Source organism: Herpailurus yagouaroundi, unplaced genomic scaffold (genome assembly GCF_014898765.1).
Source record: "Herpailurus yagouaroundi ecotype Mexico unplaced genomic scaffold, PumYag 142, whole genome shotgun sequence".
In the NCBI taxonomy this organism is placed as follows: Eukaryota; Metazoa; Chordata; class Mammalia; order Carnivora; family Felidae; genus Herpailurus; species Herpailurus yagouaroundi.
In genome coordinates, this window is record NW_024412397.1 from 21,219,532 (window position 1) to 21,237,656 (window position 18,125).

At 36.1% G+C, this 18,125-nt stretch overlaps 1 protein-coding gene across 5 annotated transcripts in view; it reads right to left on the reverse strand.

Moving 5' to 3' along the window:
- Positions 1-18,125, reverse strand: part of CUNH18orf54 (chromosome unknown C18orf54 homolog) — a 62,697-nt gene that overhangs the window by 24,605 nt on the left and 19,967 nt on the right. The window contains exon 8 of one of the 5 annotated variants that reach the window (XM_040478779.1): positions 11,507-12,419. The exons of the other annotated variants lie outside the window; for them this stretch is intronic. Coding sequence (XP_040334713.1) covers positions 12,347-12,419 — 73 coding nt within the window. The 3' untranslated portion in view covers positions 11,507-12,346. Of the gene's footprint in view, positions 1-11,506; positions 12,420-18,125 lie in introns of those variants that run through there. 5 annotated transcript variants of the gene reach the window in all.

The following is an 18,125-nucleotide window of genomic DNA, read 5'->3' on the forward strand; positions in this document are numbered from 1 at the left end:
TTAATCACCTTCAACTGAAAGTAAGGTGAAATCTCTTCAATTGTACAACTAACTGGATTTTTTTTTAATATGGAAATCCCCTTTGTAGTTACAGGGAGGTCCAAAACTTGTTGCTGAAATTAGCTTGAGCTTCAAAAATACATCCCCTGCAAACGTGTGTAGGAGTGGAGATCTTGCTTCTTTTTTTAACATTTGAAAGCATGAGAAGCGTTTGACATGACTTAAGATTCAAACATTAGTTGCCATCAAAACAACTTTACCAAGGTCTAAGACTGGCATATACCTGATGTTCCAGCTTGCAATTTTAGCCTGAATTCATTAAGACACATTATGAGGTCTGCCTCAATACCTAACTTCCAAAGCCACTCAGTGTTCCATTATGTCTGAGGCTTGTTCTTATTAAGAAAAATTTCAGGAGCACCTGAATGGCTTGGTCAGATAAGTGTCCGACTTCAGCTTGGGTCATGATCTTGCAGTTCATGGGTTCAAACCCTGCGTTGGGCTCTATGCTGACAGCTCAGAACCTGGAGCCTTTTGATTCTGTGTCTCCCTCTCTCTCTGCTTCTCCCTCGCTCGAGCTCTGTTTCTCTCTCAAAAATAAATAAATAATAAAACATTAAAAAAAATTAAAAACAGACCATTCATAGAGGCTGATTCTTTTGTCACTTCAAGCTCAGCATTAACTTCTGGAATAAAAGCAACTTGGTATCATAACATCTTTTAGACTCATCAAGAACCAAGAAAAGCCATTGAAATAGTTTGCCCTGATTTTTAATTGACTATTGATACTGCTCCCAATGCCATCAGCACTTTGATCAGCTATTCTTCCCAAAAAGCTAATAGTCTTAAACAAGTTTGTTTTCTCAGAACACATTCCTTCAGTTGCTATAATGAATCACAATTTAACTAACTCACTATCAACAAACAGTTTAGCTTACTTGGCTAACAAGTAAGGCACTGAAAACACCGCGGCTTCAGCCTCATTTTCATTTTTTTATTTTTGTGAAGAAATTCTGTTGTGATTATTACAATTTTTTTTCTAATTTGTTGCTTTTCTATGAATTGGAAATATTGTGATGAGTACTTAGGCTAGTGATGTTGATGTATATTGTATTTTTTTATTTCTATGTGTCATAAAATATTCATCTTTTAAATTCTATTCAATCATTTAAAAATGTAAAAAAAAAAAAAATTCTTAGCTGTGGACTGTACCAAAGCCAGCAGCACACTACATTTGACCTGTGAGTCATAGTCTAGAACACAGATATAAATTCTCCCCATCATTAGAAAGGTATGTGTTAAGAATCAGTTAATCACCATTTATTAGTTACTCCTCCAGGAAGGGTAGATCCTGCTTCGTTAGAAGGATGATTATTTCTACTAGACTGTGTATAAGCTAGTTCTTACAGAACCAGTGTTGAACAACTGGCCAGCTTTCAGGAACCTCCTTAGTTGTCTCTGATTTTAGCCATTATTTCAACTCTGTCAATATTAAAAGTATTCCTACTTTGCCCTTTTCATTTGACATCAGAATGTGTAGTCCTTGGATGAGATATTGTTCAAATTATTGAACCAAAGCCCTGGTTTGGGGGATTCTTGACAAGTGAGGTCAGAGAAACCCCTGCTATGCAGTTAATGCTAAATTTGGACTTTTTCATTTGAATCTGAGACTATGGGTCAGAGAGAATGCTATGAAAAAATATGCTATGAGATCTAGATATTTCTAGAACCTAAAACTGAGCTACGGGTGCTCCAGCTCCTAAGAGGATTTTACAACTCAGGACTATACGAAGATAACTCAAAGGGGAGCCCTCCTCACCAGCCCCACCCCGGCTATTCCCACTGGGCCTTAGAGAATTCTTAGCAACCCAGTCATCCTGGCAGATTGTCCACTCTCCTCCTAGTCCCTTATCTCTATACCTTGCTCACCTTTTCATGTTTGGGGACTCCCTTTTGTGGCCATCACTAAGTGGAGGCCTGACATAGTCCCTGGGCCCCTCATATTGACATACCACTGCATACGGATTGAACCAAGGGAGAAAACGGTAAGTCACATACAGACTAGGATATGGATGTTATATCATCCTTCGCAAAGTTACTCTGTAGGCATAGTTACGAGGTAGGAATCAGAAACTTCTACTAATCCATGAAAAGATTAACCTAAGCAGGGTGTTAGCTCTAAATAGTGAGGTTTTCAAACTTTGTACTTCACCTTTTGTTGCCCTTTTTCCACCTTTTTTCTCCTTCACCACCTCACCTCTTCTCTTTTCTCCCTGACTTGAAATGAAGAGATGTTGGGGAAGCTATGGCCACTGGTTTAGTCTACTAGCTAAGTTTGCTTTAACCATATGTATAAGGAAGAGGCTTCAAGGATGATAAGTAACCAGGGTACTTCCCTTGAACCTCTACTCCCAGTTCATGATGTCAAGCCTGTGTCTTCAAGACCCAAAGCCAATTTTTTCTTTCAAGAGCCAACCCTTTACAATGACATAAGCATGTGCCAAGGCCCAAATACTCCTCCATTATGCAATTTGGAGGAGGGTGACAAGGGAGAGACCTCGTACAATGCAAGTCTATTAGCGGTCTAACAAGAATCCTGGGACTGAAGTATGCTGCAGAGAGGAGTCAGGGTCTGAATCATAATATCTTTTTTTAAGTTCATTTATTTTGAGAGAGCACATACATGCATGCATGAGAGAGAGGAAGAAAGAGAGAATGAATTCCAAGCAAGCTTTGCACTGATGTGGGTCTCAAACTCACAAACTATGAGATCATGACCTGATCTGAAATCAAGGATAAGAGGCCACCCAACCGACTGAGCCACCCAGGCTCCCCAGAATCATAATGTCTTAAGTCTAAAGAATATATCCAGTCTACAGAATGGAGAAAGATGTTTCTCCTGCCTCAAAAATAAATAAATAAATAAATAAATAAATAAATAAATAAAACACGTACCTTTAAGTGGGAAGGAAAGGGAAGATAAGAAAGATCATTTCTTAACATATTCTAGCACAATCTTTAAGAGTTATAAATGGAGAACTTTGAGCCACGGGTTGGAGCTCAAAACCAGATTAGGGGCAGTAGGCCAGTTTCTTAATCTTGTTATTGCCAAAGAAGACAGTGCCCTCTAGTGGGAGAAAATTTTTAAGCAGTCCTTACTAACACGGACCCATATCTATTTCTACAAAATATCCACACAAAGGCAGCTACATGACAACCATTATGATCAGCTGAAATTCTGAAAAAATTGTATTTACCAATAGCTTCTAACACTGGGCACCTACTATGTGTGAGGCACTGTGCTAATAAGTAAGCATTTTACAAGTTTTACCTCATTTAAAGCTGCAACTTGCCCAAGGCACCACAGCTAACAAAGTAGGGGAGGGAGGGTTTATGACCTTTAAATTTTAAACTGTCCTAAGAAACCTGACTCAAAACTACATGCTCACACACACACAACCAAGAACTACAGCAGAAATTTGGGAAACAGTTGCTACTCTTCGCTCCTTTTTAATAGCAAATCAATTATGCTTTAATTTGCAACGATGAAATAAGTAACTCTGTTTATGCAAATACTCTACCACTGAGCTATACCCCCAGTAACTCTATGAATAAAATTGTTCATATTTCCCCTAAGTCTCTGCCAAATTTTTCAAAATTTAAATTATTTGAAGGGGTGTTAAATTATTAGTTTGTCAGGGGCATGATCATGTTCCTTTTAACCCTGGATGAGCCAAGTTATGCACAATAATGGTCATCAGAGCTTCTGAATCCCCTTCCGAGAGACTTCTTTGTGCTCATTTCTGTTGTTGTCTTACAGTCTCATCCAAAAACCCAATTATTCAGTAAATCAAACAGCATCTACTATTGCAACCTAATACAAATAAATCAATAGCCCTCTAAGCATTATTATAAAAAAAATAAAACCTATATCCTGAGAACTTATTTTATACTAAAATATCATAGGAACCTCAGTAAAAGTAGTTGTATACCTCTGAACAAGTTAGGGGCTCCTGGGTGGCTCAGTCCATTAAGGGTTGGACTCTTGGTTTTGCCTTAGGCCATGATTTCATGGTTTGTTACTTTGAGCTCTCTCTCTCTCCCTCTCTCTGCCCCTCCCCTTAGAGCTTGCGCTCTAAGATAAACTTTTTAAAAAATGTTTAAAAAAAACAACTAAAAACTGGAGAGTGTTCTGCTAAGTGAAATAAGCCATACAGAGAAAGACAGATACCATATGTTTTCACTCTTATGTGGATCCTGAGAAACTTAACAGAAAGCCATAGGGGAGGGGAAGGAAAAAAAAAAAAAAAGAGGTTAGAGTGGGAGAGAGCCAAAGCATAAGAGACTCTTAAAAACTGAGAACAAACTGAGGGTTGATGGGGGGTGGGAGGGAGGGGAGGGTGGGTGATGGGTATTGAGGGCACCTTTTGGGATGAGCACTGGGTGTTGTATGGAAACCAATTTGACAATAAATTTCATATATTGGAAAAAAAATTAAAAATAAATAAATAATAAAAAAAATCGCTAAGATGGTATCAGGTCATATGGACTAACTACTGGAAAGAAAGAAAATATTTGGTTTTAGTATCTGGAAAAAATTCTTAGCTGAGTATTCCAAGGGTCTTAGATGGGACCCCAGGCCACTTTCTCAGCCTCATTCATTCACAGAACAATATTTATGTATCACTTTAATCCTAGGCACAATTCTGGTTGTTGGGAAGAAAACAGTGAATTAAAACAAAGTCTCTGCCCTCAACTTTAAGGAAAAAAAGGAGTAAAGAGGCAAATTAATTAATTAATTAATTAAATAATGGCATAGGGAGTGGCGGGGGTTAGGGTAGGCCTCTGTGATAAAATATTTCAGCAGACACCTGAGGGAGAGAATCATGGGGTATTTGAGGAAAGACCACACAGATGTAGGATGCAGTGCAACAGCCTGGAGACAGAAGCATTATTTGTAGTTACCTGAGAACAAGACCATTGTGACTGAATCAGAGAGCAAATCCAGTGGTAGGAAATGTTCCGGTTTGGGGACTGAGGGAAGAGGTGTTGGCACACCACACAGGACTTCTTAGGCTATAGTCGAAACTTCACATTTACTTTTGAGATGGGAAGCCACTGGGAATTCTGGGAAGAGGTACATCTCAGACATGTTTTTAAAGGACAAGTCTTGCAATAGTATGGAGACTAGAACGGGAGGCATGAGGACAGAAGCAACCTTGCGTCTTACTCCTAGTGCCTCCCTCAACGGGATGCATTACCACATAAGTAGCTACTATTCACCATGTCATATATGCCAGGCATAACTTACACCATTTAATGCTCAAAGCTATAAAGTAGCTGTTACAAATGGGAAGGAAAACAAAAGACAAGGGCAAGGTCAAGTACCTTGTTCACAACAAAGAGCTAATAAACGGCAGAATCAGAAGCCTGATACTAAAGCACAAGTGTCTCCCACTAAAACATACAACATTCCCTTCTGAGTCGATGAATCCTGTATCAGACCATTTTAGCGCTCAAGTCTTTGCACATTACACCCATGTCTGAAATGCCTTCCACCCAATTTCTCTGATGGCAAACTTCATTTTTCCAGATCAGCTTTCCCTCCTGAGTGAAAGAATTCCTGATCTCCCCAGACCACTTAGGTGTTCCACCTCCTGTGCCTTTACAGCAGCTGTTCAGTCCTCTGAAACAACCCTTACCGGTTGTAGTGTAATCGTGTCCGTTTACATCTTTCCACCATGAGTTCCTCATGACAGTCATGCCTTCTTATTCATCGCCTCTCCCACCCCTGCACTCCCCTCTCCTCCATCCACCTCCAAACACATCTAGCACAGAGCCAGGAGCCAAATAAATGCTAGCCGGATGGAGTAATAAAGAATCGAATGTAGGGTTCCATTCTACTGTTTGCATGTTGCATATTGGTGCCACATTGGAAAAAAATAATTCACCAAAAAGAAAAAAATAGAGAGATATATGAGATGGTGGGTGCAGTAACTAGATGGGGGCACTCTTCATAATGTATATCAAATCATCACAATTCACACTCTAAATATCTTACAATTTTATCAGTTATATACCTCAGCAAAGGAAAAAAAAACTAGCTACAGGTGGCAATAAGAAAAACAAAGTGAAAAAAAGACAAACCAAGAAACAGACTCTTAACTACAGAGAACTGATGGTTACCAGAGGGAAGGTGGGTGGGTGGGGATGGATGAAATAGGTGATGGGGATTAAGGAATGCACTGATGATGAGCACTGAGTGATGGAATTGAATTACTATATTGAATACCTGAAACTAATGTAACACTGCATATTAACTATACTAGAATTAAAATTTTTTAAAAAGTGGAAGGATGTTAACTAGACTTATTGTGAACATTTCACAACATACATAAATATCGAATCATCGTGCTGTACACATCAAACTTTTAGTTGTAACTCAATTAAAAAAAAAATAAAAGATATACTCTAGTTTTGCTATTAAGTAGGGCTCTGGATCATTTGTAAAATAAAGCCAGGCTCTTAAACAACAAAATATTGAAAGCTAGGGAACATCCACAAAGTGAGACAATAATGAAAACTTTGTCTAAAGAAATACTTTAGAAACTAGATATACTTAGCCTGACAGATGGAAAGAGCATTACTCTTGTTGATTTCAATACTTGGAAGACTGAATACGCATGTGAGATGATCTTGAGGGGAAAAATTAAGAGCAATACGGGGAAGACACAGAAAAGCAAAAAGTTGTTTAATTAAAGCAAAAATATACTATAAAACAAAGCATTCCAATTTCAGGAAACTTCATTTCCCGAAACATTCATTTAAACCCATGTGGCTACCTTGATGAAAAATAATGAAAGCAATATACTGTATTCCTGTCTGATATTCTGATTAAGAGGATAATTCATTTAATTCCAGAATACTTACATAGTCCCAGATCTCTAGTTCAGAACTATTTTATTAAGTTTCCAAATTCATTATTTATTTAGGTATTTTACATTTTATTCATTTTTAGAGACAGAGCGTGAGCGGGGGAGGGGCAGAGAAAGAGGAAGACACAGAATCCGAAGCAGGCTCCAGGCTCTGAGCTGTCAGCACACAGCCCCACGCAGGGCTGGAACTCACGAACCATGAGATCATGACCTGAGCCAAAGTTGGACACTTTACCAACTGAGCCACCCAGGCACCGATCATTAGATTTTTAAAACACTGGCCCATGTTCTCTCATTTTACCTGTTTTCTAAACGACCTGACATTCTTGCTACCTTACCTTTATGCCTAGTTCTTGGTTTGAATAGGCTATATAAGATGTTGCAAAACAGAGGGCAGAGATAGGTGAGGCATTTTGTATTTTCCATATGTGTTCTCTCCCACCAAAACCTTTCGAAATCTATCAATTTACAGTCTGTCAGTTCCAAATTCACCCTGAAGGGGCTCTCCCACTGCTTTCTGGCAGCTGCACCATCAGCAAACCAGGTGGGTATGAAGACCTCTGATCTCTTCCCAGTCACAATCCCAGAATGTTATGGGTCTTCTTGGCACTCACAGATCTGGACCAGGCTGGTAATCACCTTCCTGCAACCCTCCCAACACAAACACTTCATGTTTCAGGTGTCCTGCCAACACTGAGACCCCTTCCTGCCTCTGTGTGCCTACACACCCAGTAACTAGCTACAGCCTTCCTGAACCTTGGAGGGTGACTTCCTATTTGCCTAGTGACTGAAGACCAACTCTGGGCTGGCCAAACCAGTAAACTTCTCTGCCATCCAGTAGGCTACAGCTACCCCTTCTTCAGCGAGATCTGAATCCAAATCTTAAGCCCCTTATTTCCAATAGGTACCCAAGGGTACCTTTTCCTTGGGTACTCCCCCTCAGTTCTGGGGTACCATATAGAATTCTCATATTTCTTTTGTCACAGTTTAAAACTTTTTCATGTTAAATTTCTCTTGTTATAATCACTATGTCATTCCTGTTTCTAGATTGGACCCAGAATGCTAGTTTCCCATCAAGCCAAGCTCAAAAGAACACAATGAAAACCAGCTGCTGAAAGCTTTCCTAGACATAGCCCTAGATCTGTAAAATAATTTGTATATATGATGAAATACAAAATATATAAAAACTAAAAAATCTTAGCTTTGAGAGCTCAAGAGGTTAGAAGGCTTACAGACATCATCCAAAGTACACAAATGTTGATCCTATTTGATAAAGAGCACCAGCAACATCTAAAAATAGGCTTAATTTACTTCATTTTAAGGATTTGCAGAACATCACATAAAACAGTATGATCTGTCCTTTCTTGAGCCTACACTCTTATAGGGAGAACTACGCTTAAAATTATCAATCACGACTTTAAGTTTACACGTTCCTGGTTATACAAAGTAATGTTAAGAGATACTATCTTATCAAGGAGATAAAAATCAATCCTCTAACTCTTGAGACATTCTCTCCCCTAGGGACACAATGTGGTAGAGAGACATTATTCATAACAAAAGCAAGAAATATAATAGCTAAATGAATGATGGGAGAGGAAAAAGGAAAGCCAACCTACCCAGTTTGAAAGAACGTTAGAATATTTGGAAAAGAAAATACAACATTCAGTTAGAGCTTTAAAGAAATTCTGGAGTAAGCTTTACATAACCAGAATGAAAGAAAACTAAGTATTTCAAGTATGGGAAATAACATCCACAAAGGTGAGAATATAGGGGCAGGAACGTTAAAGGTTGAAGTAGGTATTAGGCAGGGGTGCCTGGGTGGCTCAATCCGATTAAGTATCCAACTTTGACTCAGGTCATGATCTCCTGGTTCAGGCATTTGCGCCCTGCATCAGGCTCTGGGCTGACAGCTCAGAGCCTGGAGTTTGCTTCAGATTTGGCCTCTCCCTTTCTGCCCCTACCCCGCTTGTGCTCTCCCTCTCTCAAAAAATTAATAAACATTTAAAAAATAAATAGGTATTAGACAAATGGACTCCTCTTAGTTAAGATAATGAAGAATGGACAGATACATTTGTTATATCGTTAGAAAAGTTGCTACATTGTGAGAAAAGTGGTTATAGAAGTCTGGTCTAAAACAAACTGGGAGGGCAAAAAGCTAAGGTATTTTTGTTCAAAAAAGGAAAACAATCTTAGCCACAGATGAATATAAAGAAGAAAGAAAATAGGGAAACAGAAAAGGAATAATTTCAAATGTCATGGGAAAAAAATGTAACAATATAACCTGAATATGTGTTCGTTCACATATTCAGGACCAGGTTTGCACCAATCATTGTATGATCGGCACTACAAACTAACACAATATATAACCATGTATAAAACATCCAATTGGTACATGGAACAGAATGATACACACTCTTTCACGTTTCAAGAAACTTCAATTGCTCATGAATCATCAATTTTATTGGCCTTTTGCTTCTTTTGTCTCTTTTCACAGTACTTGCATCATTTTGGCAAGTTTACTTCTTCATAGCACTTCCACCAAATAGGTTTTGAGACACACGGTACACGTTGGAAAAGGAAAGATAAAACAAAAATTCAAACCTATGAGTGATTCCATGTATTCAAAACATGGGGCAAGGGAGAATCTTGTCATGATTTATCTTCAAAAAACATTTTGGTATAACTATATATAAGTTAACAAGATGTTAGCTTAAACTTTAGATACCAAAAAAAAAAAAAAATCCACATTTATAAATTTCAACAAGAAATAACACAGAAAGACATATAATCCAAACAAACCCAAGACAGTGTTCCTCAATTTGGTCAGAAATCTCTATGACACAGAAATGTGCTAACACAGAGAACAGTGAAAGTAAAGCTCCTACTGGTATTAAAGAAAATACAGTTGAGTTTTGAGTCTTCATATACTCATTGCACTTTTATCCCTTGATCTCAAAAAAATTTTGGAATTAGGTTAAATTTTTTTCATACTCAACCAAAAATCTGAAATGTCTTATTAAAATTCTTTTTCTACCTAACACTTTTAAATATACCTAAAAGAAAGGGGTTGATAAAAATTTATATTCACACTGCAACTTTTAAAACCTATAATTGTGCTCATTATCTTCTTTAAATTTCCAATTCAGCAGTCTTAATACTGCTGCCTTCCTCTCACTCCTGGAAAACTCAAAAAATACTGAACTGTTTAACATGTAATTTAATCAATTCTGTAGCAAATTTCATGAACATTTATCATTTAGATTTTTCTTAGTTGACTCTCCCATACATTTTTTTTTTTTAAGTTGGAATCACTTTAGTAAAGTTAATTTATATTTTAGGTTAAAATGACTAGGGGCGCCTGGGTAGCTTGGTTGGTTGGGTGTCCGACTTCGGCTCAGGTCATGATCTCACGGCCCGTGAGTTCGAGCCCCGCGTCAGGCTCTGTGCTGACCGTTCAGAGCCTGCAGCCTGTTTCAGATTCTGTGTCTCCCTCTCTCTCTGCCCCTCCCCTGTTCATGCTCTGTCTCTCTCTGTCTCAAAAATAAATAAACGTTGACAAAAAATTTAAAAAGAAAATAAAATGACTAAGCTTCCATATTTAACACAAAGGAAAAATACTCCTTTCGTAAGTATAATCGAGTAGAATCAACGGTTTCTTAAAATATTAGTTATAAAAATTTAGAAGGCTTATTTTATTTAGCATTGAAGCTATTTTCTTGCAAATGGCAGCACTAATCAAATCAGTGCGATTCAGTCATTATAGCAGAATCTCTTTGGAAATGCTTTATAGGCAAATACTAAATACTAGGTCTGATCAACATATATGCGATTAGAAGTTTATTACCTGATGATATATTCATCTCTTCTGCCTCCATTGGAATTTGTGTAACAGAAGATTTGGCTAAACTGGAACATGTCAACCCAAATTGGCTTCATGTTCACCTACTTAAAATCCGCATTTTTAACATCCATTGTACTTTCATCATCAAAGTAATGCCTTGTTTGAGTGTATGCAAACTATTTGTTTTAAAGCAGAAGATCATAATCAGAAAATAGAATGTTGATGTCAGAAATACCTCCACAGACTAAACAAAACAAACTTAATGGCAAGTGACTCTCAAACTGGGAAAAAACAACTGCACGGTGGTGACTCCTTGGTCAAAAAAAAAAAAAAAAAAATGACAACGCTCCCTCTATAGTCTTTGATGTGTAAGTTCTATAGCAAAGGTCTATATTTAAATTTGGGGGAAAAAATTCTTCAACACAATGTACTTAGAAATTCCTATCTGACAGTAAAACTACTTAACAAAGATGCTACAATTTGGACATGTTAAAATGTACTATTTGTATAAACACACAGATATTCTTTCATTTCATCAGGCTTTTAAAATATGCTTTATGACTTAATTCCTAGTGTTGTTGGTAAAGATGCTTTCTTGCTTATTAGAAGTTTACTTGGTAGAAAATGCAAAATTACAGAGCTCAGTTCAGTTCCAGCTAGAGACAGACTTTAGACTACAGATTGCTTTAAAGAAAGTTCAGTTCTTACAAAATAGCTTCATAATACAGAGTTGCTTTTGGATTTTCCATATTCATTTTATTTGTCAAATTGCATGAAGTAATTGGTCACTGATCTCATAGCTTTTATTTGTTTGAGCTAACCCCAAAACTAAAGTCTGGGAAATAATCAGTACCAAAATATTAAATTCTCAAATATACACCCCTGAAATGCTTTGTAAGCTATCAATACCAAGATTATCTTACACAGAATCAAAATCAAAATATCAATTAAATGAGGTTTTCTCTTGGATTTCACAACATAAAACGTTCCTTTAGCAGTACATCACCCCGTCATTAAATTAATGTTATTTGCAAATACAACATATCTTAAATACTTAGGAAAATTAAAAGTAACATACTCTATATGGATAAGATACACCATAACAACTTTGATATTCCTTTAAGCTACTTAAAAGTAGATGTTAATTGCATCAAAAAGTCTACTGAAGAGATTTTGGATAGGAACCAAGAAGAGTTTGTTAATAATCCAGAAACAGATGATAAAATGATGAGGATGTTTAAGAAGATTAAATCCATGTAATACAGCTTCAAGAACGGAAATCATCCACCTTTGAATATAGGACATATGCTGGCCTGAAAACCAAAATCAGACTGTAGGACACAGTGTGGGTCCTTCAAGTTCACATTCTAGCATTTTGGCATAAAATGAGAATAGGTCACAAAATCTATGCACATTTTCAAGTTTGGTTTTTAAAAAAAACATATAATATTTGAACCAATCACAGAATAATGTATGAGTTATAATTTCTTTGTCAGTTTAAGGAATAGGAAAAATATACATTTTTGTTCTGTGGTGACTATTTATTGGTTGGAATGTTTTATTTTCCTCTTCATGTTTTCGGTGACTGTTTCCCACTGGTATCATCAACCAGGTCTCTCAGGCGAGATAAATGGTGCAAAGCCCTTCATTGAAAAGTACAAAACACATTATAAACCAATATTAAAGACTGAGCAGACAATGAAGACAGCAACAAATGGTGATTACATTGTTTATTAACTTCAAAATTAGTATGAGAAATGATTTGTAAATAAGTACCAAACATTTGGAATTTTTCTTTATAAAACCTTGAGATCTGAGTAACTGAAGGCTAAAATAATTCATTTAAATTCTATAAACACTTACTTTAAAAATATGTATTTTTTGACATTCAAGGGGTTTTTTTTGAAAGTTTGCCAAGAACTTTAATAATAGGCTTATTTGGGGGCGCCTGGGTGGCGCAGTCGGTTAAGCGTCCGACTTCAGCCAGGTCACGATCTCGCGGTCTGTGAGTTCGAGCCCCGCGTCGGGCTCTGGGCTGATGGCTCAGAGCTTGGAGCCTGTTTCCAATTCTGTGTCTCCCTCTCTCTCTGCCCCTCCCCCGTTCATGCTCTGTCTCTCTCTGTCCCAAAAATAAATAAACGTTGAAAAAAAAAAAAAAAAGATTAAAAAAAATAATAATAATAGGCTTATTTGTATCACACTTAACAAGATACATTCTTCATGTAATTTTCACAGTAACTGTGAAATTACACCCTTTCTTTTGGAATACAGTGTATATTATTTAAGAAAGAAAATATATTCATTAAGATGTACATTTAAGATAGCTAAAATTTTAAAAATAGCACTGAAATATCAGTCACAGTTGAGGAAAACTCATTTTTATTGAGCATGGGGGGAAACAAATGACAATTACGTGGAATTATATCAACAATCTGTTTTCTCTAAAACAAAGCTAAAATTCTAGGTCAGGTCTCAGTGGAAAAATGTAATCATCCCTCAAACAAACTAAGAAAAAAGAAGACCTTAACTTTCCTCTAAAAATATTCTTCCAGTCTGTCCTCCCTATTATTCAGAACTTCAAGGACCACTCAGAAAACATCAGTTAATCAACAATATTTCAGACCTCTTATTAATAAGGGACCAAGAGAAGCAAGTAATATAGCAATTATGATGTGCACTAACCTGTTTACTAACAGAAATTACTATTTCGAAGGTGAGCTGAAAGGTGGTGACTACAATGGCCTGTTCTACAGTCTCTAACACAGGTTCGGGGTTCGGTAAGTATGAGTAAGTATGTATTACATAAAATACATCTTTCACTTTACCCAGGACAAGGGGATGGAAGAAACCAGTACTGTTACTTACTACTACATTATATCTATTTCCCTGTACTCTACTTCTTGGACACTTTTACTCAAATACATTAAGAATCTGGATTTTGCCACCGTTTTGGCAACTTCAGTTAATTTTTGAAATTTGTATCTTCATCAACTAAATGACAATAACTCACCCAAAGTTACTAAGCAATCAGAGGTAAAATTAACTAGACTCTATCATTTCTACATCCTATAGTAAAATCTCTTTACCTAAAGAATTATTTTCTTCCTAGAGACACACATTTATGAGACAGAAGATAATCTGTGAATATACTTTGGACTTAGATCTATCTTTTTTTCAGGCTTATTATTTAACAACCTATGATTCAAAAGAAAGAGGGGCACCTGGCTGGCTCTGTCAATGGAACCTATGACTCCTGATCTCGGGATTGTGAGTTCAAGCCCCACACTGGGTGTAGTGATTGCTAAAAGTAAAATAGGAAGGGAAGAAGGAAGGGAGGGAGGAGAATAGAAAGAGAGGAAGGGATGGAGGGAGGGAGGGACAAGTGGCTAGAATCTTATCTATTTACAACTCTGAGGGCCACAGATCCCTTGCATTTATGGAATCTACAAAATTTAATGTGGGAAAATATTCTCATCTTTATTTTCACTAAATGCTACCTGTAAATTAGCATTTCCTTCCATTATGAATGCAAACAACAGACCCAAATCTGTGACCTCATATGCCAGAGAAATCAGAGATCTTTTCTATTACATTATAGTCATTGCAGTACCTCAAAATTTCTTTTATAGTCACCACGACTTCAAAATTACAATAGTTATATAATAGTTACAAAATTGCATTAATTACTAAACACATGTACTACACATGTAACCTCAGTCCTGTCTACAATCCAAAAGTTCATATGACATAACTGGCCAACTATTAGACAACTTTGAGCCTTGTTGTTCATCCAGCAAACAGTGAAGTCTCAGTGGTGACCCACTGGTGCTTTCCAATATTCCCTTTCTCCGTTTGCTGATCAACATGTGAACGTTAAGTAAAAGACCACATCATGGTTTAATGCTTTTATTTAACTTACGCAAAAGGCCATTTTACTAAATGAATTTTAACTTACCTGTATTTTAAATGTCTTATTTAAATGCAGTAAGAAGCATATGAAATTTAGAAATTAGAAATTTATTTTAGAAATTAGCAATTAGAAATTATCTTAATATTTTCATAACTATAACTCAATATAACTGGTTTCCTTCCTAGTCCTATTTTATGTCTTTAAAAAACAGTATTAGGGAGAAAGAAGAAGGATGGGAAGGGAAGGGAGGGGTGTGGTATGATGGGAATGAATGAAAAAGCTAAGCGGTAATGTGAACTCTTCAGTCCCCCTACCTCAGCTACACACAACAGCTTTAATTTCCTTTCATTCCTTTCATTTAACCTCTATCTGCCCTGCTTAGAACAAGACAATCAATCAATCAATCTACTTAGAGAAGAAGCCACCAAAAGTGATTTGCTATTTCAAAGGTATGTGTAGGGAGAAGCATGGGGTAAAATTATATAAGGAAATTACTCGAGTTTCTTCTCTAAAAAAGTGAAAAAGCAAGCTAATGGGAAAAATATAAATTTAAGAGTTATGTTACAACACTGAATAGTCATTCACCTTAAAAACTGAAATTTAAAAGATGCAGGTCTTATTATGAGAATGTATCGATCAATGAGCCCATAGAAACTTAATAACAGACTGATTATATGAAAGCAATCAAACTGTATTTTAATTTACTCATTGATACCTTGCCTCTGGTTTTCTATTAGTACTGCTATACTGGCTGTTCTTAAGTATTATGTTTACTGGCCTATATTCAGGCTCGCATCCAGCAACAACTAAACAAAATGCCTACCGCTCCCTAGATCTTAGCAGAGAACATTAGTATAAAGAAAAATTTTTGCTCTAGGATCATGTTTTACAAATCTGAGAGGTTAATTCTATCTATCTCTGGTATAGAATGAAACAGCGGGGAAAAGAGAAGTGAGAAACAGGACAACTTTCTAGCTATCATTAAATCTTCACAGCAAGGCCTTTAACTTGCTGAAAACCATAAAATCTTACACATTCATTTCCAAATTATATATAAAGCAATATACTCTAAAGCCAGTACAAATTATTTTTGGATGACTGATGATTTTGAAATCGTCTCCTACTGCTCACCTTTATAGTGTATGAGCAATACAATTATCGCTCATTCTTCACAGCCAGCCTAGACAGAGTAGCTGGTGGCTTACATGACATACAAGGTTCTAGAAAAGGCCCCTGTTCAAAAACTACAATTTTTTCATTTGCTTAAAGATGGCAAATTTCTCTCTTCGAGGTTTCAGTTAATACGTTTTTAACAAGTTCCTAATATGTAAATGCATAAAACAAAGCTAAGAATTATAAAGATAAAAAACAATTACAATTTAGATTCCTATTCAAAGCAAAATCCCTCTGGAAAAAAATAACATCTTAGGCTACTCAGTCTTTTATACTTCTGGTCCAATGAATCTTCCTAGAGAGCAATTATTTCTAATGAAAGAACATAAGAAAACTGAGTGTCCAACAGAGTAAACAGAACCCATACTAAGAGCTTAGTGTTTCCTGAGCCTAATGAAAGACATTTTAAAACTGGTTAGCAGTCAAACTGTTAAAAACAAGAACTTTTATTTGAGGGATAGAGAGAGACATAATAGGATTTTCATCCTAGGAAAGGTCATTAAAGCATCCAAGGTATAATCTGCAACTTTTGAAAAAGCTGAGTCTATTTATTTTAAAATATGAAAAGATGGCCATAAACCTAACCAGAAAAATCTGAATTTCAAATTGTCCTTAAAATAATCTACACACTAAAAATAAAGAAAACATGTACTAACATACTTTTAAAAGTTTAAACTTACTTCATATCAGTACTTTACTGATAATTTTGAAATGTAAAGTAAAAGCCAAATCAAGATTGCCCCAGCTAATCTAACAGAATCAACAGCTAACAGCCATTTGCAAACATGAATCTTACTCTGAAAATGGCATTTTATATCTAGTCAAGATTACTGATCATCTAAGCCAGAAAAAAAAAGTTACTACTACCAAAAAAATTTCAGCTAATGGTAAAAGTGCCCCTACAATCAGTATCAATTTTTGTGTTCATTTAATTACTTATGGCCCAGTGTTCATTTTCACCAACAAAAACATCTTCCAGGCTATGTACTTAGAAAACATATTTAAGTCTATGACACAAGTTCAATATAAATACTTTTAAGAAACATGGAAAGCTTGAAGTCATCTTATTTTAAATTTTAAGGCAGAATGAGGTCTTTATACTAGATAATCAATTGAGGCCCTGCACCAGTCTAAATGGATAATGTATCGCTATCATTAATAAGAGGAGTGTTAACAACATAGGCTGTAGAATCAGACCATCTGATTTGAAACCCAGTGCTACCTCTTACTAGTTATATAACCTTGGGCAAGTTAATTACTTGAATTTTATTACCTGATCTGAATTATGAAAATAATAATACAACCTCATAGGGTTGTAAAGATCACATGAATACTCAAAAGCACTAAGAACACTGACACTTGGTTAAGTGTTCAAAAAATGTTATTATCATTATTTACGGACTCCTACCAGATAGGAATACTATACCAAAATACTATGGCAAACTGTAAAGTAAGGCATTATTTCTACCCAGAAAATTATAAATTATAAAGTCACAGGGAAAAAATCATACATGCATATATTTTTAAACTATGGAAGTTAAAAAGTGGGTGTGCATACACGTACATACACATAAATATCACGGCAATTAGAGTCAAAAGTTTACATGTCTAGTGTTTCACTTTTCCACCACTTCCTTAGATAACAGAATTCTAAACACATTCTGAAGGACAAAAGGTACACAAGATTTGTTTAGCCCCACTTCTAGCCAAGTGAAATGGAGTTATTAAAGTAAAAAATTTCAATCTTAGCATTTCCTAAAGCTCAGTATTCCATCTTCTGAGGCACTTAACATTCACACAACCAAACCCATAAATAAATACCATTCCTCGTGGTAGTCCAGTTTCCTAGTAACTTTGTTAATGTGCTGTGCAAGACTGAAAATTTGAGTATGTAGCGTATATGACATTAAATTGTGAACTAATGTGATATGTAAGAGCATATCAACATTTGAAGATACCGGTACTTGATATACTGTTAAGGGAAATTTGCCTCCAAATTTTAAGCTGGAAGGTCACTGGAATAACTTTGAGAAAAGAACCACAGCTACATGGTTTTTTTAGGTTTTCGGTACGTACGTTAAGAATTATGTACAAATTGAATTGTCTGTACTGATCCTCGGAACAACAAATAAAAACTCAATTATGAAATAAATAAATAAATACCATTCCCTCTGCAAATACCATGACTATAGGAAAGATTTGCATTCATCTCCACATTTTTTGCTTAAGATAATGCAACTAAGAAAACAGACGGATTAACCCACTC